The sequence below is a fragment of the Festucalex cinctus genome, chromosome 2 (assembly GCF_051991245.1).
Source record: "Festucalex cinctus isolate MCC-2025b chromosome 2, RoL_Fcin_1.0, whole genome shotgun sequence".
Classification (NCBI taxonomy): Eukaryota; Metazoa; Chordata; class Actinopteri; order Syngnathiformes; family Syngnathidae; genus Festucalex; species Festucalex cinctus.
In genome coordinates, this window is record NC_135412.1 from 24,642,981 (window position 1) to 24,664,925 (window position 21,945).

The 21,945-nt window shown below is 38.6% G+C and overlaps 1 protein-coding gene and 1 pseudogene across 2 annotated transcripts in view; one reads left to right on the forward strand and one right to left on the reverse strand.

Annotated features, from left to right (window-relative positions):
- clcn4 (chloride channel, voltage-sensitive 4) lies at positions 1 to 20,239 on the forward strand. Its single transcript, XM_077513953.1, has 12 exons — positions 1 to 209; positions 2,947 to 3,101; positions 3,205 to 3,304; positions 5,479 to 5,666; positions 9,884 to 10,006; positions 10,080 to 10,286; positions 10,363 to 10,443; positions 11,784 to 12,329; positions 13,935 to 14,121; positions 15,106 to 15,504; positions 17,456 to 17,672; positions 17,748 to 20,239. Exons 1-12 carry the CDS (start codon positions 194 to 196, stop codon positions 17,836 to 17,838), a joined length of 2,310 nt encoding a protein of 769 aa, XP_077370079.1. The 5' UTR covers positions 1 to 193; the 3' UTR covers positions 17,839 to 20,239.
- LOC144014256 (high affinity cGMP-specific 3',5'-cyclic phosphodiesterase 9A-like) overlaps positions 18,581 to 21,945 on the reverse strand; it is a 12,355-nt pseudogene continuing 8,990 nt past the window's right edge. The window contains exons 12-13 of the transcript XR_013282435.1: positions 20,497 to 20,643; positions 18,581 to 20,397 (exon numbers count right to left, since the gene is read on the reverse strand). The product of XR_013282435.1 is annotated as a high affinity cGMP-specific 3',5'-cyclic phosphodiesterase 9A-like (transcript). The remainder of the gene's footprint in view (positions 20,398 to 20,496; positions 20,644 to 21,945) is intronic.

Consider the following 21,945-nt stretch of genomic DNA (forward strand, 5'->3'; position numbering starts at 1 on the left):
ACCGATCTCGCGATACTACCGCAGCTGATGGCTTCAAGAGGAGGAGGAGGAAGATTGGATCATTTACTTTTACTGGTTTGACGGTTTTTCCTGTTCTTTACACATGGACCCCCAAATGGCTGCGGTGATTCCTATCCAATAAAATCCAAGCGTATTGTAATATTCTCTTCACAAGCGACGGACGGACTTTAAAATGGATGCCGCCGAAGGTAATTAGATTCAACGTGCTAGCTGGCTGACGAGTGTTGCTACTGTTAAATGACTTACGGGTAGCTTGAAGACATTTTATTGTTAGAAGAACCTCGTATTTTCTTTAACGCTGTTGTAGGAACCAATTTAGAAATACAATCGTAAATTACACAAGCATGAGTGATCTAAACAACAATTGCTATCCATATGCTGCGAGTCAGGGTGCCGTAGGAATAAAAATGAATTCATTTTCACCAGTTTGTTAAGTCACGTATGACTGATGGTATAATACACTCAATATGTACTGTGTGTGAAACATCTGTTGATATGCACAATATTTAGGCAGTGGATATTTTGCCGTGACCGGCAACATTCCTGCTAGCGTTGTTTTGCCATGGATTGTTCTGATTGGTCAATCGCCCAACGAATCACGCATTGGGAGTGTTTCCTACCTAGTTTCACCCCTTCTGTGTTTTTTTTTTTTTTTTTTTTTGGTGACGAATAATTAATTTTGGTTTGCTACTTGTCATGGGCTCTGATCGGCATGGCCATCATAACCTTAACCCCCACCTCAGAACACATATGCTGTTGTCAAGAAATTGAAGTAAAAAATAAAAAAAATGGAGACGAGTTGCTGGTCACGGCTAAATATCTACTGCGGTTAGATTTATTCAAAACTGTTATATTACACATTGAAACATTGAAACTTGAGAAGAATTAGTGGCAGACCCGTCACCAGAAAGAAATTGTAGGGGGGCATTACCTTTTTTTTGTGGGGGGGGGCACACTTTATCAACCTAAATCTAATGTTCATCAGGTTGAACAGCGGCATTGTGACAACTGCAAAAGTGTTCAGAAATATTTTCTGTCACTTAAAAGCGGCAGTTCGTTCTGAAATCTAAAAGACAAACTGAAAAAAAAATGTGTAGTTCATTTTGCATTTATTCAACTCAAAAGTTCATTTGAAACAAATCCACTCTTCACTTCTGTAAACAACTATGTCCGAATGAATGACTCTGTGACCCAGCCCCTTCTATCTGGAATTGGCTAGCAGTTGCCTTCATTTGCGTGTTGGATTAGGGCTGTACGATATGGACAAAATTTCCTTTCATTTTTGCCAGACATCTCTATTCTTTGATCTTTGACTCAGCATGAGACTTCATATCATTTTACTTTTTTTATGGTGCCTTCTGTATTTTGTGTTATTTTATTTCTATACTTGTACAGATTTTTAGTATTTTATTTGCGTGTATACTTATCTACTTATATTTACTCTAATTAATTTTATTTTGTGTTATTTTGTTTCACTTGTGTCTACTAAAAGACTAATTTATATTCCATGCACAGCACTTTGTATGCAGCAATTGATGTTTTAAAGTGATTTAGAAATAAGGTTGAGTTATGTCGATGATATACAGAAACAACATATGGGTTCAGTGAAAAACTAAGCAGAATATCAATCCAAAAGGATGTGTAAAGTGCTGTTTTTTTTTTTATTAGAACTTAGTGACAGTCATCAACATGAACAAACTTGGCAATAAAAAAAAGAGAATTCAACTCACATTGTACTGCAACTGCTTTAGTGATAAATAATTTTATGCTCCTTAGTTGTTGTTGTGTATGTGTGACTGCTTGGGTCTGTTAACCGCATACTGTGTATTGCTACAATTCATCCGTGCTGTGTGGCTTGACTAATTAAAATAAAAGTTTGACACTCACTTGTAAACGTAACCAGTGGACTCAGGATTCCCATTGATGTCAACTGTGTCATCCTGGATCGAGGTTTGGCATTTGGTGGCTTCCATTAAAGCGGCACGACGTGCTCACTGCTCAGTCTTTGTCCCAGCGCCAGCCGGCAAATGTGCACTATCTACCCGGAAGTAGATTTGGCTAAGGCACGTCTGCAGAGCGCGCTTCTCCCCCCACCCCACCCCATCCCTCCTGATCCTGATTATCATTGGCTCGCTTAGTTGTCAATCACAGCCAAACTTGAAAGGAGGTATGTGGTTGGCTGGCACGCCATGCTTTACTTAAAACAGAAGGCGCAAGTTTACGTGACTGATAGGACGAATAGTTGGTGAGTCATCTTGCTATGGCGGGCACGGCTGACTGACAGGGCGGGCACGGACCCCCAAGGCCCGCCCATGGCGACGGGTCCGATTAGTGGCAATATCACCTGACAGTGTAATGCCTTTTAGACTTCAGCTTTACCAAAATAAAGATTGAAGTTTATATTCACTGTCACACACAAAATGTTGAATGATTATGAAAAAGCACAGAATACATGACCAAAATGACTTGTTTTATCAAACGACTTGTTTTGGACAATAAAATCATGCAAAAAAAAAAAAAAAATGGATTTGGTATAATTTAAAACCACTTATTACACACTGTAGTAGCAGAGCAGCAGGTGGGAAATCATGTTTTTTAAAAAAACAAAACAAACAATTCAAGACTTATTATAATGGTATGTGTGCAAATAATTGTCCCATACAGTATAATAAAATTACAGAGTTTCATTCTGCTCTATTTTGATGCTGACTGACTGATTCTGATGAGTACACCAAAGGAACTTTATCGTGATATTGACCGTCCCAATCAGGGGTGACTAAGGAATTTGGGGCCCCCCAAGAAAAAAACATCACTACGTCAAGACCCCAAATTGAAAATACCTATTTTCGAGGGCCCTTTGTCAGTAGTGAGCCTTTAAAATCATAATAACATTTCTTACGGGGTCGCATGTTCGCTCCCCCACAGGGGTGAGTTGCGCCACGCCCACGGATGAGATGAACGGTGCTGGCAACTTAATGGACTTCCTGGAGGAGCCCTTCCCTGACGTGGCCACTTATGAAGACTTCCACACCATCGACTGGCTGAGGGAGAAGTCAAGAGATACTGATCGCCACCGCAAGGTTGCTGAAGATGATTTCTTGTTGTTCCGCTTCCTCTCATCTCTTATTTCTACGAAAACTGTGCATGAACGTACATCCTTTTTTTTTTTTCTTCTTCTCTAAGATCACCAGCAAGAGTAAAGAGTCCATATGGGATCTGACCAAGAGCCTGCTGGATGCCTGGTCAGGATGGGTGGTGATGCTGCTCATTGGACTCCTGTCAGGTTTGTCAGGAGCATGTAGAACTCCACTTTAACTCTTTTAGTGCAAGTCTTCCATTCCTGGTTTATTGGATTAGTTAATTACACACTGGGACATAGTAACTTATTCACTCATTTTCACTGAAGCAACCCCTTCGCTCCCGGCTGTTTTACTGGATTTTGACTGATTTTGCAAGGCTCACAGACTATTGTGTTCTATTGCTATAAAAACATGGAACTTACCAAAAGAAAGATTAGAATCTCTTCTTTTTTTCAGAAAAAAAGGTATATTTCTATCTGTTTCTGTTTTGCCGTAATTAGCATTAGAATATAAGTTTCATAATTATTGACAAATCTGCTTAGAATTGTGGGGAAATCAGCTTGTTTTCAACATGGCCCTGGTTGATCTCTTATACTCTGATGCCACCTGCTCGCTGTTTTTGTAACTACCACCATTTTTTCCACCATTCACTGCAGTTGACAGGCTGCATCAAAGCATGTATGGTCTAGCTAAAATAACAAAAAAAACGTATAAATACGTATTTGGGATACAATGCATTTAAAATAGAACAATATATACATTTTTTGGGAGCAAAGGAGTTAAGAGCCCAATAATTTGGGGGAGGCCAGCGAACACATTAAAGCAAGGCTTTACCGTATATAACGAATTTCATACACAAGCTAACACAATGTTCTTCACAAAATTCAAAGGTACATTTTAAAAGCCTTTAAAAACCAGAGAATTACGCGTTTAACTCATTCAAACCCAAAAAAATGTAAACGTTTTTTTTTTTTAATACTTTGTCCTTCACTCCCCAAAACGTATTTACATGTTTTTTTGTTTTTTTTTGTTTGTTTGTTTGTTTTTTGTTTTTATGTAAGCGCATACAGAAGGCTTTGATGGAGCTTCTGACATGAAGAGGTGGCTTCAAACAATGGTAGTTATTACAAAGCAGGTGGCAGCAGACTATAAGCGATCAGCCAGTGCCATGTTGCAACAAGCTTTTCTTGACAGTGTTTTCACCAGGAATGTGACTATTGATGAAACTTAGCTATATTTAGGGCTGCACGATATTGGAAAAACATGCGATATGCGATATACTTGCTGAACATTGCGATATCGATATTATTGCGATATTTAACATGTACCTAAAGAAATTTCATTTTTATTACCTAATGAAAGAAAAACATTTTTCATGTGGCAAAATAAGCAACCTTAATGTAATCTTAGTTAATTGTAATTATGTCCTTGATAATTTTCAACTATTGAATGGTGATGCACATTTTAATTAGCATCTGACTGGTCAAATTCATATAAAAAGCCTAAAATTCCATATAAAACTTATTGCATGCCTTTGCGATATGTATATTGCAAGGACCAATATCGCGATATCGATATTTTTTCGATATATTGTGCAGCCCTAATTCTATTGCTAATTGCTGCAAAACGGAAACAGGTACAAATGTACTTTCCCCCCCGATGAAAGAAGAGACTAATCTTTTTGCGAGGTTCCATGTTTCTATAGCAATAAAACACACTATGCTGTGGGTCTTGCAAAATCAGTCACAATCCACTAAAACAGCCAGCAGTGAAGGGGGTTGGTTCAGTACAAATGGCTGGGAGTGAATAAATTTAAAGCAAAATGCTTGTCCTGCATTACATTATCTTTAAGACTTTGACAGTACTCTTGAAATACGGCCATTGGAGAGGCCAACACCAACCATTCGCCACAGTGCACTGAAATGAGCCATGAAGAAGCAATGAAATGCAAAGCAGTTGTGCGGTTTAGTCATTGGCGAATTAGCATGACACCTTCTTGTGATTGGGTCAGCCCTTAGATCATCCAGAAAGTCTAAAATTGCATTCTGAATAGACAATATGTCCACATAATTTTTGTTTCTTGCATCTCAAAAATGTTTATACATTCCCTGTTACCTCTTATTTGGCCTACATCTCCTTGTTGCCACAGTCTTGGCTACTTACCACGGTGTTGGCATACTCGTTTTTCAGATGCTATATTTAAAAAAAAACAAAAAACAAAAAACAAAAAAAAACAAAATCAGCCACCATTGATTCGTCTCAGCCTTGAGAAATCACGTTGCACCTGTTAATTAGTCTATTCACGTTTAGTCGTCTTGAGTATTTTGTGCTTCGGTGTCGTGCACATGGCTCAGATGTGCTGTTCTGTCTCATCCAGGGACGTTGGCTGGAGTCATCGATTTAGCAGTGGACTGGATGACGGACCTGAAGGAGGGCGTGTGTCTGTCCGCCTTCTGGTACAGCCACGAGCAGTGTTGCTGGACGTCCAACGAGACCACCTTTGACGACCGTGACAAGTGTCCGCAGTGGCAGAAGTGGGCGGAGTTGATGACAGGCTATTCGGAGGTCAGAAGAACACGACGTCTCCATGATTGTCATAAGTACTGTGGTCGTATGAAACAGACATCAAGGTGTCCTGCTTTCTCTCAGCTCATTGATATGGCACTAAGATCGCCACTTAGATGCTAATTGTTATCCTGAGAGCCTTCCCATCGTATGTTAGCATTTAGTTAGCAGTGGTTATGTGGTGTCTTGAAATCCACCTCGTGTAGTTCTCTTTGTTTTATGATCAGTTTGATTGTAACCTTCAGCTGACAGACACAATAAACCCTTGTTAATGTTTTATGTCATGTGCCGTATAAAGTGCTTTGTAACAGCTGTAGCTGTTGCAAAGCGCTGTAGAAATAATATTGAGTTGTTTTTGAAGAATATCTACTAATTATATCAACCAAACTGCCACTTGTGAAGCGAGTTGTCACCTGCTTCCATTCAGCGATCGTATCTTGGCTTTAACTCATTCACTGCCAGCCATTTTAGAAAATTTCAAAATTTTCAATACCCACGCGATATTATGTTCAATAATTATATATAAGCCAAATCTACCAAATGACAGACTAGAATAGAATACTTTTTGCCTCGTCCCGTTCTTTTATAATTGACAGTAGAAAAATGTAGGTTTGCCAAAATACAGCCATTTCTCCCATGGACTCTGAAACTGTGTTTATTTCGTATAAAATGGGGCAATGATGTCATCTAGTGGTGGTTGGGCGTCAGTAAAGTTGTTTCCAAGTTTGACATTTACAGTGGAGCATAATCAGATTCTCCCCCATTATCCCCGCTCTAAAAACTATATAAATGACAAGCATACGTGTCAAAGGCAGTGAATGGATGGAAGACAACAAAAAAAAAAATCATCTGATTAACAGCTCGTATCTAAAAAAACAAAAACAAAACAAGTTGAGTCGCTGGTACCACAAGACACCCACTGCACTTTAGGGATGTCACTATCGAATCTTTTTAAAATTGATTATCCCATCAATGATTCCATCTAATAAATCTGCCATCTGTAAGTTCTAGTGGTGCAACGGATCACAAAAGTCACGGATCTGAAAAAACAAACAAGATAAATAGTACTTTGTCTTCATTTATTTTGAAAAATGCTTTTCCCCATTAAACAAATGTTAAAAAAAATAAATTCAAAATGTCTAAGATAGCTGTTTAGGATTTAGGAACACAACCTTAAGTACAATATGAGACAGAAACATTCTTATTTTATGCATGGTCCATGTGTAAAATAACAAGGTTTGAATGGCTTAAAGTTGTGTTCTTAAAATCTAATTAAAGTTGAATGGTTTTCTTTTGTTTAATGGGCAAAGTGTTTTATAAAATAAATGAAAACCAAGCTCTATTTATCTTTTTTTTTTTTAAATTATTATTATTATTATTATTGTTATTATTTTTTTTATTTATATAATTATAATGAAAAGCCCTCAACGTGAAATTTAAGGTACATTCCCTTCCTTTAAACATATAGAGTGAAATACAAAGTAGCCTTAGTCCAGAATATTGGAAAAGAATTCAAGTAAGCCAGGTACCAGCTGTCAAACTCACTTACCAGCCAGGCACTCGTTGGTAATGCTAACAGTTAGCTGCTAGCCACTTGCGTCTGAGACTTCTGCCGCATTATATAATGACGCCGTAATTAATTAGCGGTTTCTTAGCGTCCTAAATTAGCGATTGAATATGAGTTTGGGATAGCGTTGTGTTGATGATGTTGGTCGCAACTAAAAAGCTTCGTACACATTTAAGGATTTGTCAAATCTTAAAAGATTTTTTATCTGTGTCAGATGCCACACATAAAGATAAAAAATCGGGCATTGAACAGCTTTGGTCGTATTGTGTGTAAAGTGCACAGATAATCTCATCGCAGCTCCCTCACAAACATAAAGATTATCATCTCAACACTGGTCAAGATTCCAGTCCCCCGTGAGAGACCTCCCGCCTGATTATACGTGATCTAATCAAAACCGGAAGGGGGGGGGGGGGGGGGGGGGTACCCCAACTTTTTTTTTTTTGCCTGTAAGACGAGACACACCATAGAAGACAACAAATGCGACAAACTAGAAGTAATGATGGTGGTTTGCAGACTACTTCTCACATGAGCTGGTCCTCCATGGAGGAGTTTTGGAATTAATAAAATCTTAAAATAAAAAAAATAAAATAAAAAATTGGTGCGCACGTTTGTCTTTTTCAGTTAGGGCGTCTTTTGATTGGCTACATTCCATTTGACATCACAGTTGGTGGCGCAGGCGCAACTCGGTGTCCTCGCCGTCGTTAAGCTTTTTGTCGTAAATATTGAACATGTTCATTATTTAAGATTGTCGGCCCTGACTGGTTTTGGACCCAATTATCAGGACAAATCCACTTTTAACACATCTCATCTCATCTCAACTCAACTTTATTTATAAAGCGCTTTAAGAACAGGCATTGCTGTATAAATATCAGTTTTGCAGTAAACAAGAACAAAGCAAGCATTATGAAGTGCGAATACAGTTTTTTTTTTTTTTTTTTTTTTTTTACAAGTAAATACATTTTACATCAGTAAATAAATAAGAAGTAGTGAATAAAGAGATAAAGAAGTAGACTAAACATCAAACTCATACACACCACAAAACACCAAGAACAAGTCTCATGGTGCGCCATGAGATGTATGCCACATGTGCGCCATACAGATGTGTTTTAAGACATGTTTTAAAAGAGGATAAAGAGGGGGATTGCCTAATATTTAGTGGAAGGTCGTTCCAAAGGGAGGCACCGGCAACAGCAAAGGCTCGATCTCCTCTAAGCCTCCGCTTTGTCCTCGGTACCTCCAATTTTGTCTGGTCTTGCTGACCTGAGGCACCGGCGGGTGTGTAGGGGTGCAAGAGCTCAACGAGATAAGGTGGGGCAAGACCATTGAGATATTTGAAAACAAATAGAAGAATCTTAAAGTGGACTCTAAATTTCACGGGCAGCCAGTGAAGAGAGGCCAGGATAGGGGTTATGTGTTCCCTCTTACGGGCACCAGTAAGGAGACGAGCAGCGGCATTTTGGACAAGCTGGAGACGCTGGAGAGAGGACTGGCTGATTCCAAAATAAAGTGCATGACAGTAATCCAGCCAAGATGTAATAAAGGCATGGATTACCATTTCTAAGTGCTGCTGAGATAGATTTTTGACCTTAGCCAGCTGTCTAAAATGAAAAAAGCTGGATTAAGATAATCGTATAAGACAAAAGATTGACGGGCGTTTGACGTCCTTGGTCGGGAAGGGGCAATATCGGGACAAAAACAGCCTGATTCTCTTTATGTGTGAACCAGGCTTTAAAGGGAAGTCAAGCTAGCCAGCACGCCATGACATGGCCAACTTCAAAGTAAAAGTTTTAGGGATGCACGATAATACTATTTTCAACCAATACTGATAAACGAATAATTTAGAAAGTGCTGATGTCGATAACCGATAAGTAAGCCGATAATTGTTTGCCAAATTAACTTAAATACAAATATACTTTCGAGTCCGATAAGTCGAACGATAGCGAACTTGACCGCACATGTACTCAGCAATCTTCCACTCAACGCTGTGTTCCAACTATGTTTTGCATTTGCATTTTTAGGGTTGGAACACGCAAGTAACTAGGGGTGTGAAAACCAAATAAAAAGAGAGGGTGAGGGGCGGATTTTATTCATATCTCTGCTTCAAAGACAACCAGTAACTCGTTTTGATTTTGCCAAAACAAAACAGTCATGCTTTAAAAATGCAACAAAAAACTGAGGGTAACATTTTGTGGAGACACAATAAAGAAAGCCCACACTGGCGACTGCCATGTCACCATGAAGCACCGTCTGTCAATATGAGGTGACATCACATATATGCAACACTACCATATAGGAGAGGGAAGGGGTTGAAGATTTGGGCACAACTTGAGCCACAAATACAACGCATGGACCAATGTGGCATGTCTATTATTATTGGTGGATTTCTTTATTATCTGTTTTATCTATTTGAGGTCAAATTGGTCGATAATTGCCGATAAATATCGGCCACCGATATTATCATGCATCCCTAAAAAGTTTACTTTTGAAGCTAGCCTTAGCATAGACGAGGTGTTAGGTGGCGTATGTTTCAGCTTCCTTGACATGTCTGAATGGTGTTGACTGTAAATGTGCAAATGCGCACTTGGTTTTGTACATCTATTACCATGAACAGCAAATCATATCCTAACATATCGCGTTTGATCTCTTTCAGGGTGCGGGCGTGTATGTGTTAAACTACTTGCTGTATATCCTGTGGGCTCTTTCCTTCTCCTTCCTGGCCGTGTCACTGGTCCGAGTGTTTGCGCCGTACGCTTGCGGTTCAGGAATCCCGGAGGTGAGTCGGTGACGTGGGAAATCGGGCTTTAGCCAACCGACGCCGGTCAAACTGACCCCGCCGTGTTTTTCAGATCAAGACCATCCTCAGTGGCTTCATCATCCGCGGCTATCTGGGAAAATGGACGCTGCTCATCAAGACGGTCACGCTGGTCCTGGCCGTGTCGTCGGGCCTCAGCCTGGGGAAGGAAGGTCCTCTGGTCCATGTTGCATGCTGCTGCGGGAACCTCTTCTGCAGCCTCTTCTCCAAGTACAGCAAGAACGAAGGCAAACGGCGAGAGGTGCTTGCTTGCTTGTCGTCTCTCACTTGATGTGCTGGCACACGCCGGCTCACTGCGTCCATTGTTGGCTGTGCAGGTGTTGTCAGCTGCAGCGGCGGCCGGCGTGTCTGTAGCTTTTGGCGCACCCATCGGAGGGGTTCTCTTCAGCCTAGAAGAGGTGGGTTCTGCCATAGTGATGGACCGATATGCTTTTATCAGGGCCAATACCGATTATTAGTAGTCAAGGAAGCCAATAACCGGTAGTTCAAGCAGGTACTCATTTGCAGTAAAAGAAATTATTGGTTATCATTATTATTGCAGGGAGTTTACAGGGTCATCACAATGTTTTAGCGCCATAAAATTTTCTACTGTAAATAATAGGAGTGTGAATTTCATAGTATCTGGCAGTTCGATCCGTATCACAATTCATAGGCCCACGATTCGATTTGATACCGATTAATCCCAATACGAATCTATAAGTCAATTATTTTGATTTTTTTTTTAAACTAAAGTTTAGATAATACTGCACTTTGTATGATGATGATGATTTGTATGATAACGTATTTAACTGAAACTTGAACACTATTTACCAGGTTGCAAACTGTTTCATGTTTGAACAGCATTAAAATCAAATATTAAGGCTTAATGTTCCATTAATGTAACATTCTTCCATGTTGAAAGTGTGAACCCTAACCAACAGTTAACACCTTAACACCACTAGTAAATAGTTTTCCAAAATGTCAATATACAGTGGGGTAAAATGAAAAAAAAAAAAAAAAAGTATTGGCAAAATCCAATCGGAATTCTATGGGAAACGGGCCAAATATTTTTTTGCCCCACTGTAATTTCTTAATTTGTTTACATTATTATTAATTTTTAGAAACAATAGGTGTAGGGAGTTCCCAGTGTCAGCAAGTGGAAATGAAATAAATATATCAATAAAAAGTTCCCTCTATCTCACTGAAACACAAATTGATTTTAATTGATTGATTGATTGGGTTTTATTGAACATATAAACACATAACAAGTATAAAATACAAGTAGTAGTTAAAAAAGAGAAAATGAAAATAAAATAAATCGTCAATAGAATCATAATTTACATGTTGAAAAGGAGTAGGAAGAAGTACAAAAACTTACATGAAAATTAAATGATAGAAAATAAACAAAACATGTTTATCTTAAGTGTACAGATATAAGTTATAAGTCCTTATCCATTACATATATGCAAAGAAGAGAGAGCGAAAGTAAAGCCCTACATAAACAGTTCCCAAAAATGAAGTATTGAAAATATGTGGGCGCACATGCCAATACACATATTTACATTTTTTTTTGTCATTATCCTTTTAAACCTCTTTTCAAATACAGTAAGAGACCAGCTAAATCGGCCTTCAGATTTGTGAAAAGGCCGATTTTGACAAATACCGGTACCGATAATTGGCCCATCCCTATTCTGCAATTACCAAAAAAAGTTTGAGACAACCTTGCGAGACCAATCACCTTCCCCCCTGTCTCCTCCAGGTCAGCTACTACTTCCCCCTCAAGACTTTGTGGCGTTCCTTCTTCGCCGCATTGGTCGCCGCGTTCACGCTGCGCTCCATCAACCCGTTTGGCAACAGCCGCCTGGTGCTGTTCTACGTGGAGTACCACACGCCGTGGTACATGGCCGAGCTGGTGCCCTTCATCCTGTTAGGCGTCTTCGGCGGCCTTTGGGGGACCCTCTTCATCCGCGCCAACATCGCCTGGTGCCGACGGAGGAAGACGACCCGGCTGGGGAGGTACCCGGTGCTGGAGGTGATCGCGGTGACCGCCATCACGGCCGTGCTGGCGTACCCCAACCCGTACACCCGGCGCAGCACCAGCGAGCTCATCTCGGAGCTCTTCAACGATTGCGGAGCGCTCGAGTCGTCGCAGCTGTGCGACTACATCAACAACTCCAACATGAGCCGACCTCTCGACGACATTCCGGACCGGCCGGCTGGGCCCGGCGTTTACAACGCTCTGTGGCAGCTGGCGCTCGCTCTCGTCTTCAAGATCGTCATCACCATCTTCACTTTCGGCATGAAGGTCAGTCCCGTTCAGTTTGTGTTTGCTTTGTAAAACGAGGGCTTGGTAATGATTCTAATTTTGTCAATCGATTCACAAGAGTTCAGTTTGATTCGATTTTGATTTTGATTTTTTTTTTTCAGTTTGATTCATTCATATTAACTCATTCACTCTCATTTTCACTGAAGCTCCCTTCGCTCTTGCCTATTTTACTGGATTTGAACTGATTTTGCAAGGCCCACAGATTATTGTGTTCTTTTGCGATAAAAATATGGAACCTATCAAAACAATTAGTCTATTTTTTTATCAGGAAAGAAAGTATATTTCTATGTGTTTCCGTTTTGCAGCAATTAGCATTAGAATATAGCTTCTTTTCATCATTATTCACAAATCTGTTTAGAACTGTGGGGACATCAGCTTGTTTTCAACATGGCCCTGGTTGATCTCTTATACTCTGCTGTCACCTGCTGGCCGTTTTTGTAAATACTACCATTGCTTCACCCGTTCTTTGCAGTTGAGGGGCTGCATCAAAGCCGTATGCTCTAGCATAAAAACAAACAAACATGAAAAACATATAAATACATCTTTGGGACACTAAAACTTTACAAATATAACGTATTTATACTTTTTTTTTTTTTTTTGGGAGCAAATGAGTTAATTACGGAACATTAATTCTTCTTAAATATCAAGGACATGATAAAAACTCCACAAACATTACATTCCAAATTCAATTTTGTGGAGGCAGTAACTCGTTAAATGATTTATTTATTAATGAAAATGACACGTTATAATCAGTTAAGTGTTACACAAACGTTGACATCAGCAAGGACGAGATGAAAATATTTGCATAATTCTAATTCAATAATTGTCAATATAAATTAAAAAGATTCTGAATTGTCTTAAAATGGAACAAGTCGGGTCTCTCAGAAATATAAGAAAATACTTTTAAATTCATGTGAAGAGTACGTAAGATGGGAAAAAATGCCTTTTAAAATTCTATTTTCTTATGAATTTATGGGAAAAGATCATAAAAATAATTTATAAAACCATGAATCGATATTAGGCTTGAAAAGGAAAATCGATTCGATATTGATTATTAGATTATTATTTTTTTAAACCAACCCTATTGCAAACCCATCTACATACCTATTTTGTTGTTGCTGTTACTGCTTTTATTAATAACTATACATTGTGGGAGTATTCAAATCGTCTTAAAATGGAAACCTCGATATTGAGAAAAAATAACTTATCAGGCTAAGTTTATAAAATTGTGCCAACTTGAATTTTTTTTTTAAGCTTTCCAACAGCGAAATTTTTGTGTAGATGACATGCTTATTAATTCAGTTGATGTAATTACCAACATAATTATTTGATTCACAAAATAAGGTTGGCAACTTAGAAAGTTAACCTAGATGTAGAGTTTATCGTTTTTTTTTTTTTTAAATTGTTTTATTTTATTTTTTTTTAGTTGTATTTTTTTTACTTGCAATTATGTATTGAATCAAGCATTGTTAACAGATCCTCTTTTCAGAGTGTATGAAGTGTCTTGAGACAACTTCTGTTGTCAATATTTTGTCAATATTTGGCACTGTGACGAACTAAAATCAGAAACGGTAACGTCGCCAGATCCCGTCAGGCCTCTTCATTCCCAGCATGGCGGTGGGCGCCATCGCCGGGCGGATTGTGGGCATCGCGGTGGAGCAGATGGCATACCACCATCACGACTGGATCATCTTCAAAAGCTGGTGCCGGCCTGGCGCTGACTGCGTCACACCTGGACTCTACGCCATGGTGGGCGCCGCTGCCTGTCTGGGTAAGCGAGGATCTCGGTTTCCAATCAAAACAGTCACTTGTGTGTGTGTGAGAGAGAGTGAGAGCGTTTCAGTACTATGTGTGTGTTAGTTCTTGAGTAGCAGCATATATTGTATGAGCCAAAAAGAGTCGTAAAAAGGCAGATGCCGATATTTTTCAAAATGTCAAATATCGGCATGGGCCTTTTTACGAATCTGAAGGCCGATAAAGCTGTTATCTCACTGAGTGGTGAATGCTTGCGAACGGAGCAAATTATGGGCTTATATCAGGATTTGCAAATAATTGATTTAAAAAAAAAAACAGGATGAGCGTGTGCAGTGGATATACATTTTTGAAGACGTCCTCATAACATTAAAGGTTGAAAAAATTAACACATAACAGGTGCGCTTCAAATTTAGCGGGCAAAATATGTTGGGGAAAAAAGCATTTTTAAGTCAGTGATTAATCATGATTAATCAAAATTCTAAGATGTGATTAATCTGATTAAAAAATGTAATCATTTGACAGCTCTAATATATATATATATATATATATATATATATATATATATATATATATATATATATATATATATATATATATATATATATATATATATATATATATATATATATATATATGAATTGATTTTATTACATTTTTCCACATTTGTTATTTATAATTATTATTATTATTGTGGATTTATGAATTGAGCAATATATTGCTAATCACGGTATCGTCATATCGTGAGATCATCGTTATTGTATCGTATCGTGAGGTAGCCAGAGGTTCCCACCCCTGCAAGACAGTATAAAATAATTTAAATAAAATTGATTTTATGACATTTAAAATCGATTCTGAATTGTACTAAATGGGAATCACGGTTCTTATGAGAATTGGGTTTTTTTTTGTTTTTTTTTGTACGCCACTACTAATAATTGGTATCAGCCTTGGGGGGAAAAAACCCCCATATCAGCCTATCACTAATAGTGTTTTATTACTTCAGGTGGCGTGACCAGGATGACCGTATCCTTGGTGGTAATCATGTTCGAGCTGACCGGCGGTCTCGAGTACATCGTCCCGCTAATGGCGGCCGCCGTCACCAGCAAGTGGGTGGCGGACGCGTTCGGGAAAGAGGGCATCTACGAGTCGCACATCCAGCTGAACGGGTACCCGTACCTGGACGTCAGGGACGAGTTCACCCACCGGACGCTGGCCGCCGACGTGATGCGGCCCCGCCGGAGCGACCCGCCGCTGGCCGTCCTCACGCAGGACGTCACCACCGTGGAGGACGTGGAGATGTTGATCAAAGACACGGATTACAACGGCTTCCCCGTGGTCGTGTCCCGAGATTCGGAGAGGCTCATCGGCTTTGTGCAGCGCCGAGATCTCACTCTCGCCATCAGTGAGTCACTTTGATTCTCCTTTGGCAGGCCACACAATTACAATTCTTAAACAATTAGTCTGTCATTTTTTTCCCCACATTAGTTCTTGTCATTAAACTATCCATTCATTTTTATTAGGGAACACTATTTCTGGCTGGTAAAGTGGATTCTAGAACATATTGTCGGAGAAATTTTTCAAACGAGAGTGCAGATGTGCAGTGCTCCCTCATTTATCGCGGGTGTTCCGTTCCAAAAACTACCCGCCATCATGGAAATCTGCATTAATTAAAAAATAAATAACTAAATCCTGTTAATAATATATTTTGTTCATTATATATCTTTTTTTTTTTTTTTTTTACCTTATTATAAATGCTGTTTCATTCATCAGATATGTTCTTTTATTTTACATTTTTTTCCATTAAAAGCATGTTGTTGTTTTTTATTATTTAATTATTACAGTATACAGCACAGTAGGGGTGTGAATTGCCTAGTACCTGACGATTCGATTCGTATCACGATTCACAGGTCACGATTCGATTCGATACCGATTAATCCCGATACGAATTTATAAGTCGATTGTTGCGATTTTTTTTCATTCAAATTTAGAAAATACTAATCAGTAAGCTTGTAGAGTGTAAGATTTATATGAAAATGTATTATTTATTTATCTGAAATTTCAGTCTTATAGAGGTTGTAATCTGTTTCATGTTTGAACAGCATTAAAATAAAATATTAAGGCTTAATGTTCCGTTCATATAACATTCTTCCATGCTCAAGGTGTGAGTCCTAACCCGAAGTCAGACGTTTTGTTGAATATTTTTCCATTAAAAATGGAAGTTTAAAAATCGATTCACACACACACACACACACACACACACACACACACACACAAAAAAGGCAATGATGATAAGACGTTGAATCGGTAAGACTACCGAATGAACAATTCTGAGCTCTTTAAAAAAAAATAAAAAAAATAAAAATAAAATAAAAAAAATCGATTCAGCCGCCTATTGAATCGATTCGAGAATCGCACGATGTAGTATCGCGATATATTGCCGAATCGATTTTTTTTAACACCCCTACAGCACAGTATATTTTTTCCATGTACATGTTTTTTTTTGTTTTGTTCTAACTTTATTATGAATGCTTTTTTATTCATCATTTGTTTTATTGACTACTCATGATAATGGAAATCCGTGTTAATAAAAAAAAAAAAATCCTGTTATATAGTTTTGTTTATTATAAACTTTTTTTCGTTTTGGTATGACTTTTAGTTAATTATGAATGTTTTTTATTTTTTATTTTATTCATCATTTGTTTTAAAAACTACCCGCGAACAATTCTGAGCTCTCTATTCAAAAAAAAAAAAAAAAAAAGAAGAAAACTACCCGAGATAATGAAAAACCTGCGTAATTAAAAAAAAAAAAATCCTGTAAATTATATAGAGTTTTTCATTTGTTATATGTAATTATAAATGCTTTTTCATTCATCAGGTATGTTCTTTTTTTTTTTTTTTTTTTTTTAAATTCGCATTAGTTTTTGTCCGTTAAAAGTAGTTTTTTTTTTTTTTTTTTTTTTTTTTTTTTACAATTTATTCTTATTTTGTAATTTTGCAGTGTAATAATTGAAATTGTAATTGAATTTTGATTAATTGCCCTATCACAGTATAGATTTTTTTGGCATTGTTTTTTTTTTTTGTTTTGTTTGTTTTGGTATGACTTTTAGTTTATTATGAATGTTATTTTGTTTTGTTTTTTTCCTTTTTTGTCGGGGGGGGGGTTCATTAAAAAATGAGTAATTGGTCAAAAGTGTCCATGAGAGAGTCAAAAATGTTAGAAATGACAAATATCGGAGAAAAGTTAAATACAATGAATTAACACAGCTAAAATGGTTGGTCAAAAAAAAAAAGGAACCAAGTTGGGCACTGGAAACAAATATGAACTCACTCACCGTCTGTATGTCTCTCCACAGAAAATGCGCGCCAAAAACAAGACGGCGTGGTGAGCAGCTCGGTGGTGTACTTCACCGAGGACGTGCCGCAGCTGCCGGCCAGCACGCCGCAGCCCTTGAAGCTGCGCCGCATCCTCAACCTGAGCCCCTTCACCGTCACCGACCACACACCCATGGAGACGGTCGTGGACATATTCCGCAAGCTGGGCCTCCGACAGTGTCTGGTCACGCGCAGCGGGTGAGTTGAAGCCCGTCACGGAGTTCATTCTGTTATCGCCTGCTTATTTTGTCCGTTTGTCGTCCGGCCATGCAGGCGTCTGCTCGGCATCATCACCAAGAAGGACGTTCTGCGTCACATGGCACAAATGATGAACCAGGATCCCGAGTCCATCATGTTCAATTAGCCTCTTGACCTTCTGCAAGAAGCCCCTCCCATTTTGTGGACAGGCCAGCCTCAACCTGTACGACGCGTCCCCGCCCCCGCTGTTGCTCGACATGCTCCACATGGCGTGAGTCAGTTTTGGGACAACAGGCTTGAACTGTGAATTGCTTGTAACCGTCGTACCTTGACTTAAAAGTGCGCCAACTATGTGAGATTATTCTTTTTTCTGTTTTGTTTTGTTTTTTTTTAGCTTGGGTTTTCTAGCCCAAGTTTAAGGGTACGTATGAGCTTCAGATATGCCGCCGCTAGCTGGCGGCAGCAAATGCCACGACATCCACCCAGCATTGCATGATTCGATATACAGCGGTGCCTTGAGATACGACTAACACTTTTTTTTTTTTTTTTTTTTTAACTCTGACTGCCAAACGTTATCCAAAAAAAACACCCCCGATTTTGTGCATTTCCACTAATCTTTCAAGGCAAACGGAATATTGTGCGTGATGACTACATAAACATGGATATCATATGAAAGATTGAATTCCATTCTTTCATTACAAAAAAGTACATTTCTACCTTCTTCTGTTCTTTAGTAATCACCATTTTGAAAATGAGTGACATAAGCGAAAATAGAAAAAAAATGAGAAAACAAGCTTTTTGTGAAAATATACATTTTCAGAGACTTTGACACTAATATTTTTTGTTTAGTGACGCTCCGTGAATTGGATTTAACTTGACAAAGGCTTTGATCATTCACGTCATCCTTGAAAACGTTTTATTTCATCAGATTCATCATGTTTCATTGGAATTTCATACACCTTGAGCCCAGTTGAAAAGCAATACAATGCTGCCATCTGCTGGCCATAGTTGGTGTTTTTGATTTCACAACTCCATTGACAGGTAGCACTCCACAATACGTTGCACTGCCCATTGATTTAAAAAAACAAAACAAAAAACAAAAAAAAACAGATGACGTCAATTAACGTTTTAGCATACGTCATTAAACATTTTGGCGGTCAAACAGTTAAATAAGATATAAGCTGTCGTTCTGGCTTTTTAAAAAAATGTTTTACCTTCATTTTGGATACATGAAAAATCTTTAGAAGAGTCTTTAAACTGTTTAATGCCACTCCCAGTTGAAATGGACTGAAACAAAACAACATGACTTTGCTTTAAGTCTGCTAGCTTCATTCTAAACAATGGGAAACGCCATTGATGTGCTAATAAATAGCATCTATGGAGGACCACAATGGCCAAAATTAAAAATGCATAAATGAATAAAAGTGAAAATAAAATGATGTAAAAATTATAATTAATAAATTAAATACAAAAATAAAGGGAAATAAAATATATAAATGTAAAAATAAATATAAAAACAAGACTCAAAAAATAAATGTATAATAATGTGGAAATAAATACAAAAATAAATGTATAAATAAAATTAAATATCAATTCATAAATAAAAACGCTCTGCTCTCACATTTATTTATTTTAGTCGTCCATTGCTGGAGCTCTCCATGCAAGCTGGTGAGACTTCCTTGTTCGCCGACCCGCTCGCTCGATCATTGAACGGCAGCTTGCAACGGCGGAGTCCCACCAAATGCAGCAACGCGTCTAAACGCACAAAATAGCAATACTCACAGGCAAATATTCTTAATTCCTATGCGACAAACTAATATTTCTGCAGCTTACAGTAGTTGTGTAACTCTTCTTTTGTTTGTTGTCTGCACGACTGTGATATAGTGATCCCTAACGATGCGCAATGAATGACTAAACTCGTATCTTAAGGCACCACTGCGCAAGTAAACTGAGTTACGAGCTCAGTCACAAATCAAACTTGTAAACCGAGGTAACACTTTAATCTGCGCGTACGTCTTTTTTTCTTTTTTTTTTTTTTTTAATGGGTCAAATGAATTGTTGGTTAGACATGTTATGAACTTGATTACTGTAATTGTTTTAACTGATTATTTTAATACTAAGTACTTTAGTGTATCTAATCACTGCAATGTCACCGAGTACACGACTGGATACTCGAAAACGTGCACGCATCCCACTTTCCTAACCTTCCTACTGTACATGCAGGGTTTCATTTGTGCTGTGAATAAAAACAAAAGGGAACCGAATTGTTTACCTGAATTAACAAAAAGACGTTTTAAATGTCCTACATCATGCTTTTGTCGTGTAATGTTAAGTCAGCTGCTCGCTTCTGTCACACTGAATTCCTCATTTGCAAATGTTGGTTGAAAACATCCTGTCTTGAAATGCCAAAACAAAATGTCATGTTTGTGTATTTATATGATTTAATGTATTTAGTTGGAGACATCGGAATTAATTTCCACTATTTATCAGACATTTGCACTTTGGTTGGAACATGTAAATGCAGTCGTACAAAAATAAAATGTTTAGCCGATCTTTAATATGCTAAACCCGTGGGTAGTGTGGTTTATGTAAGCACATTTGCTCAAAACATAAATTCCATCATGTTTCCAAATCAGTGTTTGCTGGCTGCCGCTTCCTGCAGGGTGGCTCTCTCCAGGTCTGAGTAGTACTCCAGGGCTCGCCTCACGGGCTCCACAATGTGTTGCTACAGGCCAATGCACAAAAAAAAAAAAACCGCTTTACATGGCCACAGCTTGTCATGAAAACGTGTCATTTCATCAGTTTTGTATTTTTATTTTTTTACCTCCAGACAGGGAAAGAGCTTAGTGAGCTCTGTGAAGAGCGGCAACAGGACAAAGCGAATGAAACTGGTCTGTGAGGACGGCTTGGAAACTTTGTTGCGGTCCATAAATGGAGTCACTGGAAGTCCTTTCAGTTTTTCGGTGTCGCCCTGCAAGTCCGGATGCCACACAAAAAAGGTCCTTTCATGCCAACTTTCACGAGCAGTAATCGTCATTAAATTGGGAGTACAGCGTTCCGTTACATACTCTCAAGAATCGAATATTAAAGTGAGTTGAGGAGCTTCATTTAGACAAAAGTAGTGCTTTGCTGCCATCTTGTGTCATTGAGAAGCAATTACAATTTTTAGGGTGAGATCAATTGCTCAAAAGATTTTGTTTAGTTGCAACAGGGCTCGGTCCCGATCGACCGCCAAGAACAGGTGAACAATTTCAACAAAGCTTGTATGATGATGATTTCCTTAAAGGTGCATTGTGCCGTTTAAAGAGGTAATGTTAAAGCTTTTTCTACATAATGCATGCTCCACCAATGCTCAGATGAGTACAAAGGGCCCTGACTGTTTTACTCTGACTGCATCTATCAGCTTTTATCTTCCCTTTATAGTAGAGCGTTCGGACCCCCGCTCACTCCAGTTTCTTTGGGGAGGGCAGGGGTGGAGTTTTTCTTACCTCATTGGAAGTTACGTCTTCGTTTGTCAACTGTGGCTGTCATTTTAAGATAGAGCAATGAACGAGCCTAACATAGATGCTGCAGTTACACTTTGGGCCAGAGGTGGCAGTCGTGAGTTAAAAAAAAAAAAAAAAAAAAAAAAAAAAAAAAAGTGACAAACTGCACAATGATGCTTTCAAGGGACATTCAGTGATCCCGAGCGTCATCTAGTGGTGAACTAATAATTCATTGATTTTAAAAACTGACTGTTTATGTCAATAGTAGGGATGTAACGATATCCAAACATCACGATACGATCTTATCACAATATGAAGCTCACGATACAATAATTATCACGATATTATGGGAGGTTGGCGATATTGAAAAAAAGGTCACAATATTGTAAAAGAAATTAGCTCATACTAAAAAAAAAAAAAAAAAAAAAAAAAGCACGATATTGTGCTTTTGTACATAACAGCAATGCATATAAACCACCTACTATCTCTAATACTTAATGAAGCGCTTGAAGCCTGGTTCACACGGCAGGTGAATTGGCCCGATTTTAGCCCCGAATTTCCCCTCCTGACAATCGTAAGGATGCACCGAGACGCAAGCGATAATCTTCACAGATAATCCTGCCGTGTGTTGTCACCACACACAGCGCCTCCCGATATCGGCGCTCGGAAGGACCCCCGACTTGAAATAGGGCATATCCAACATGTTGGATTTTTTTGGCCCGATTTCGCTCCGCGCAGCAGATTGACAGTGACGTGCAGCCAATCAGAAAGCGAGCCAGCGAGGAAGC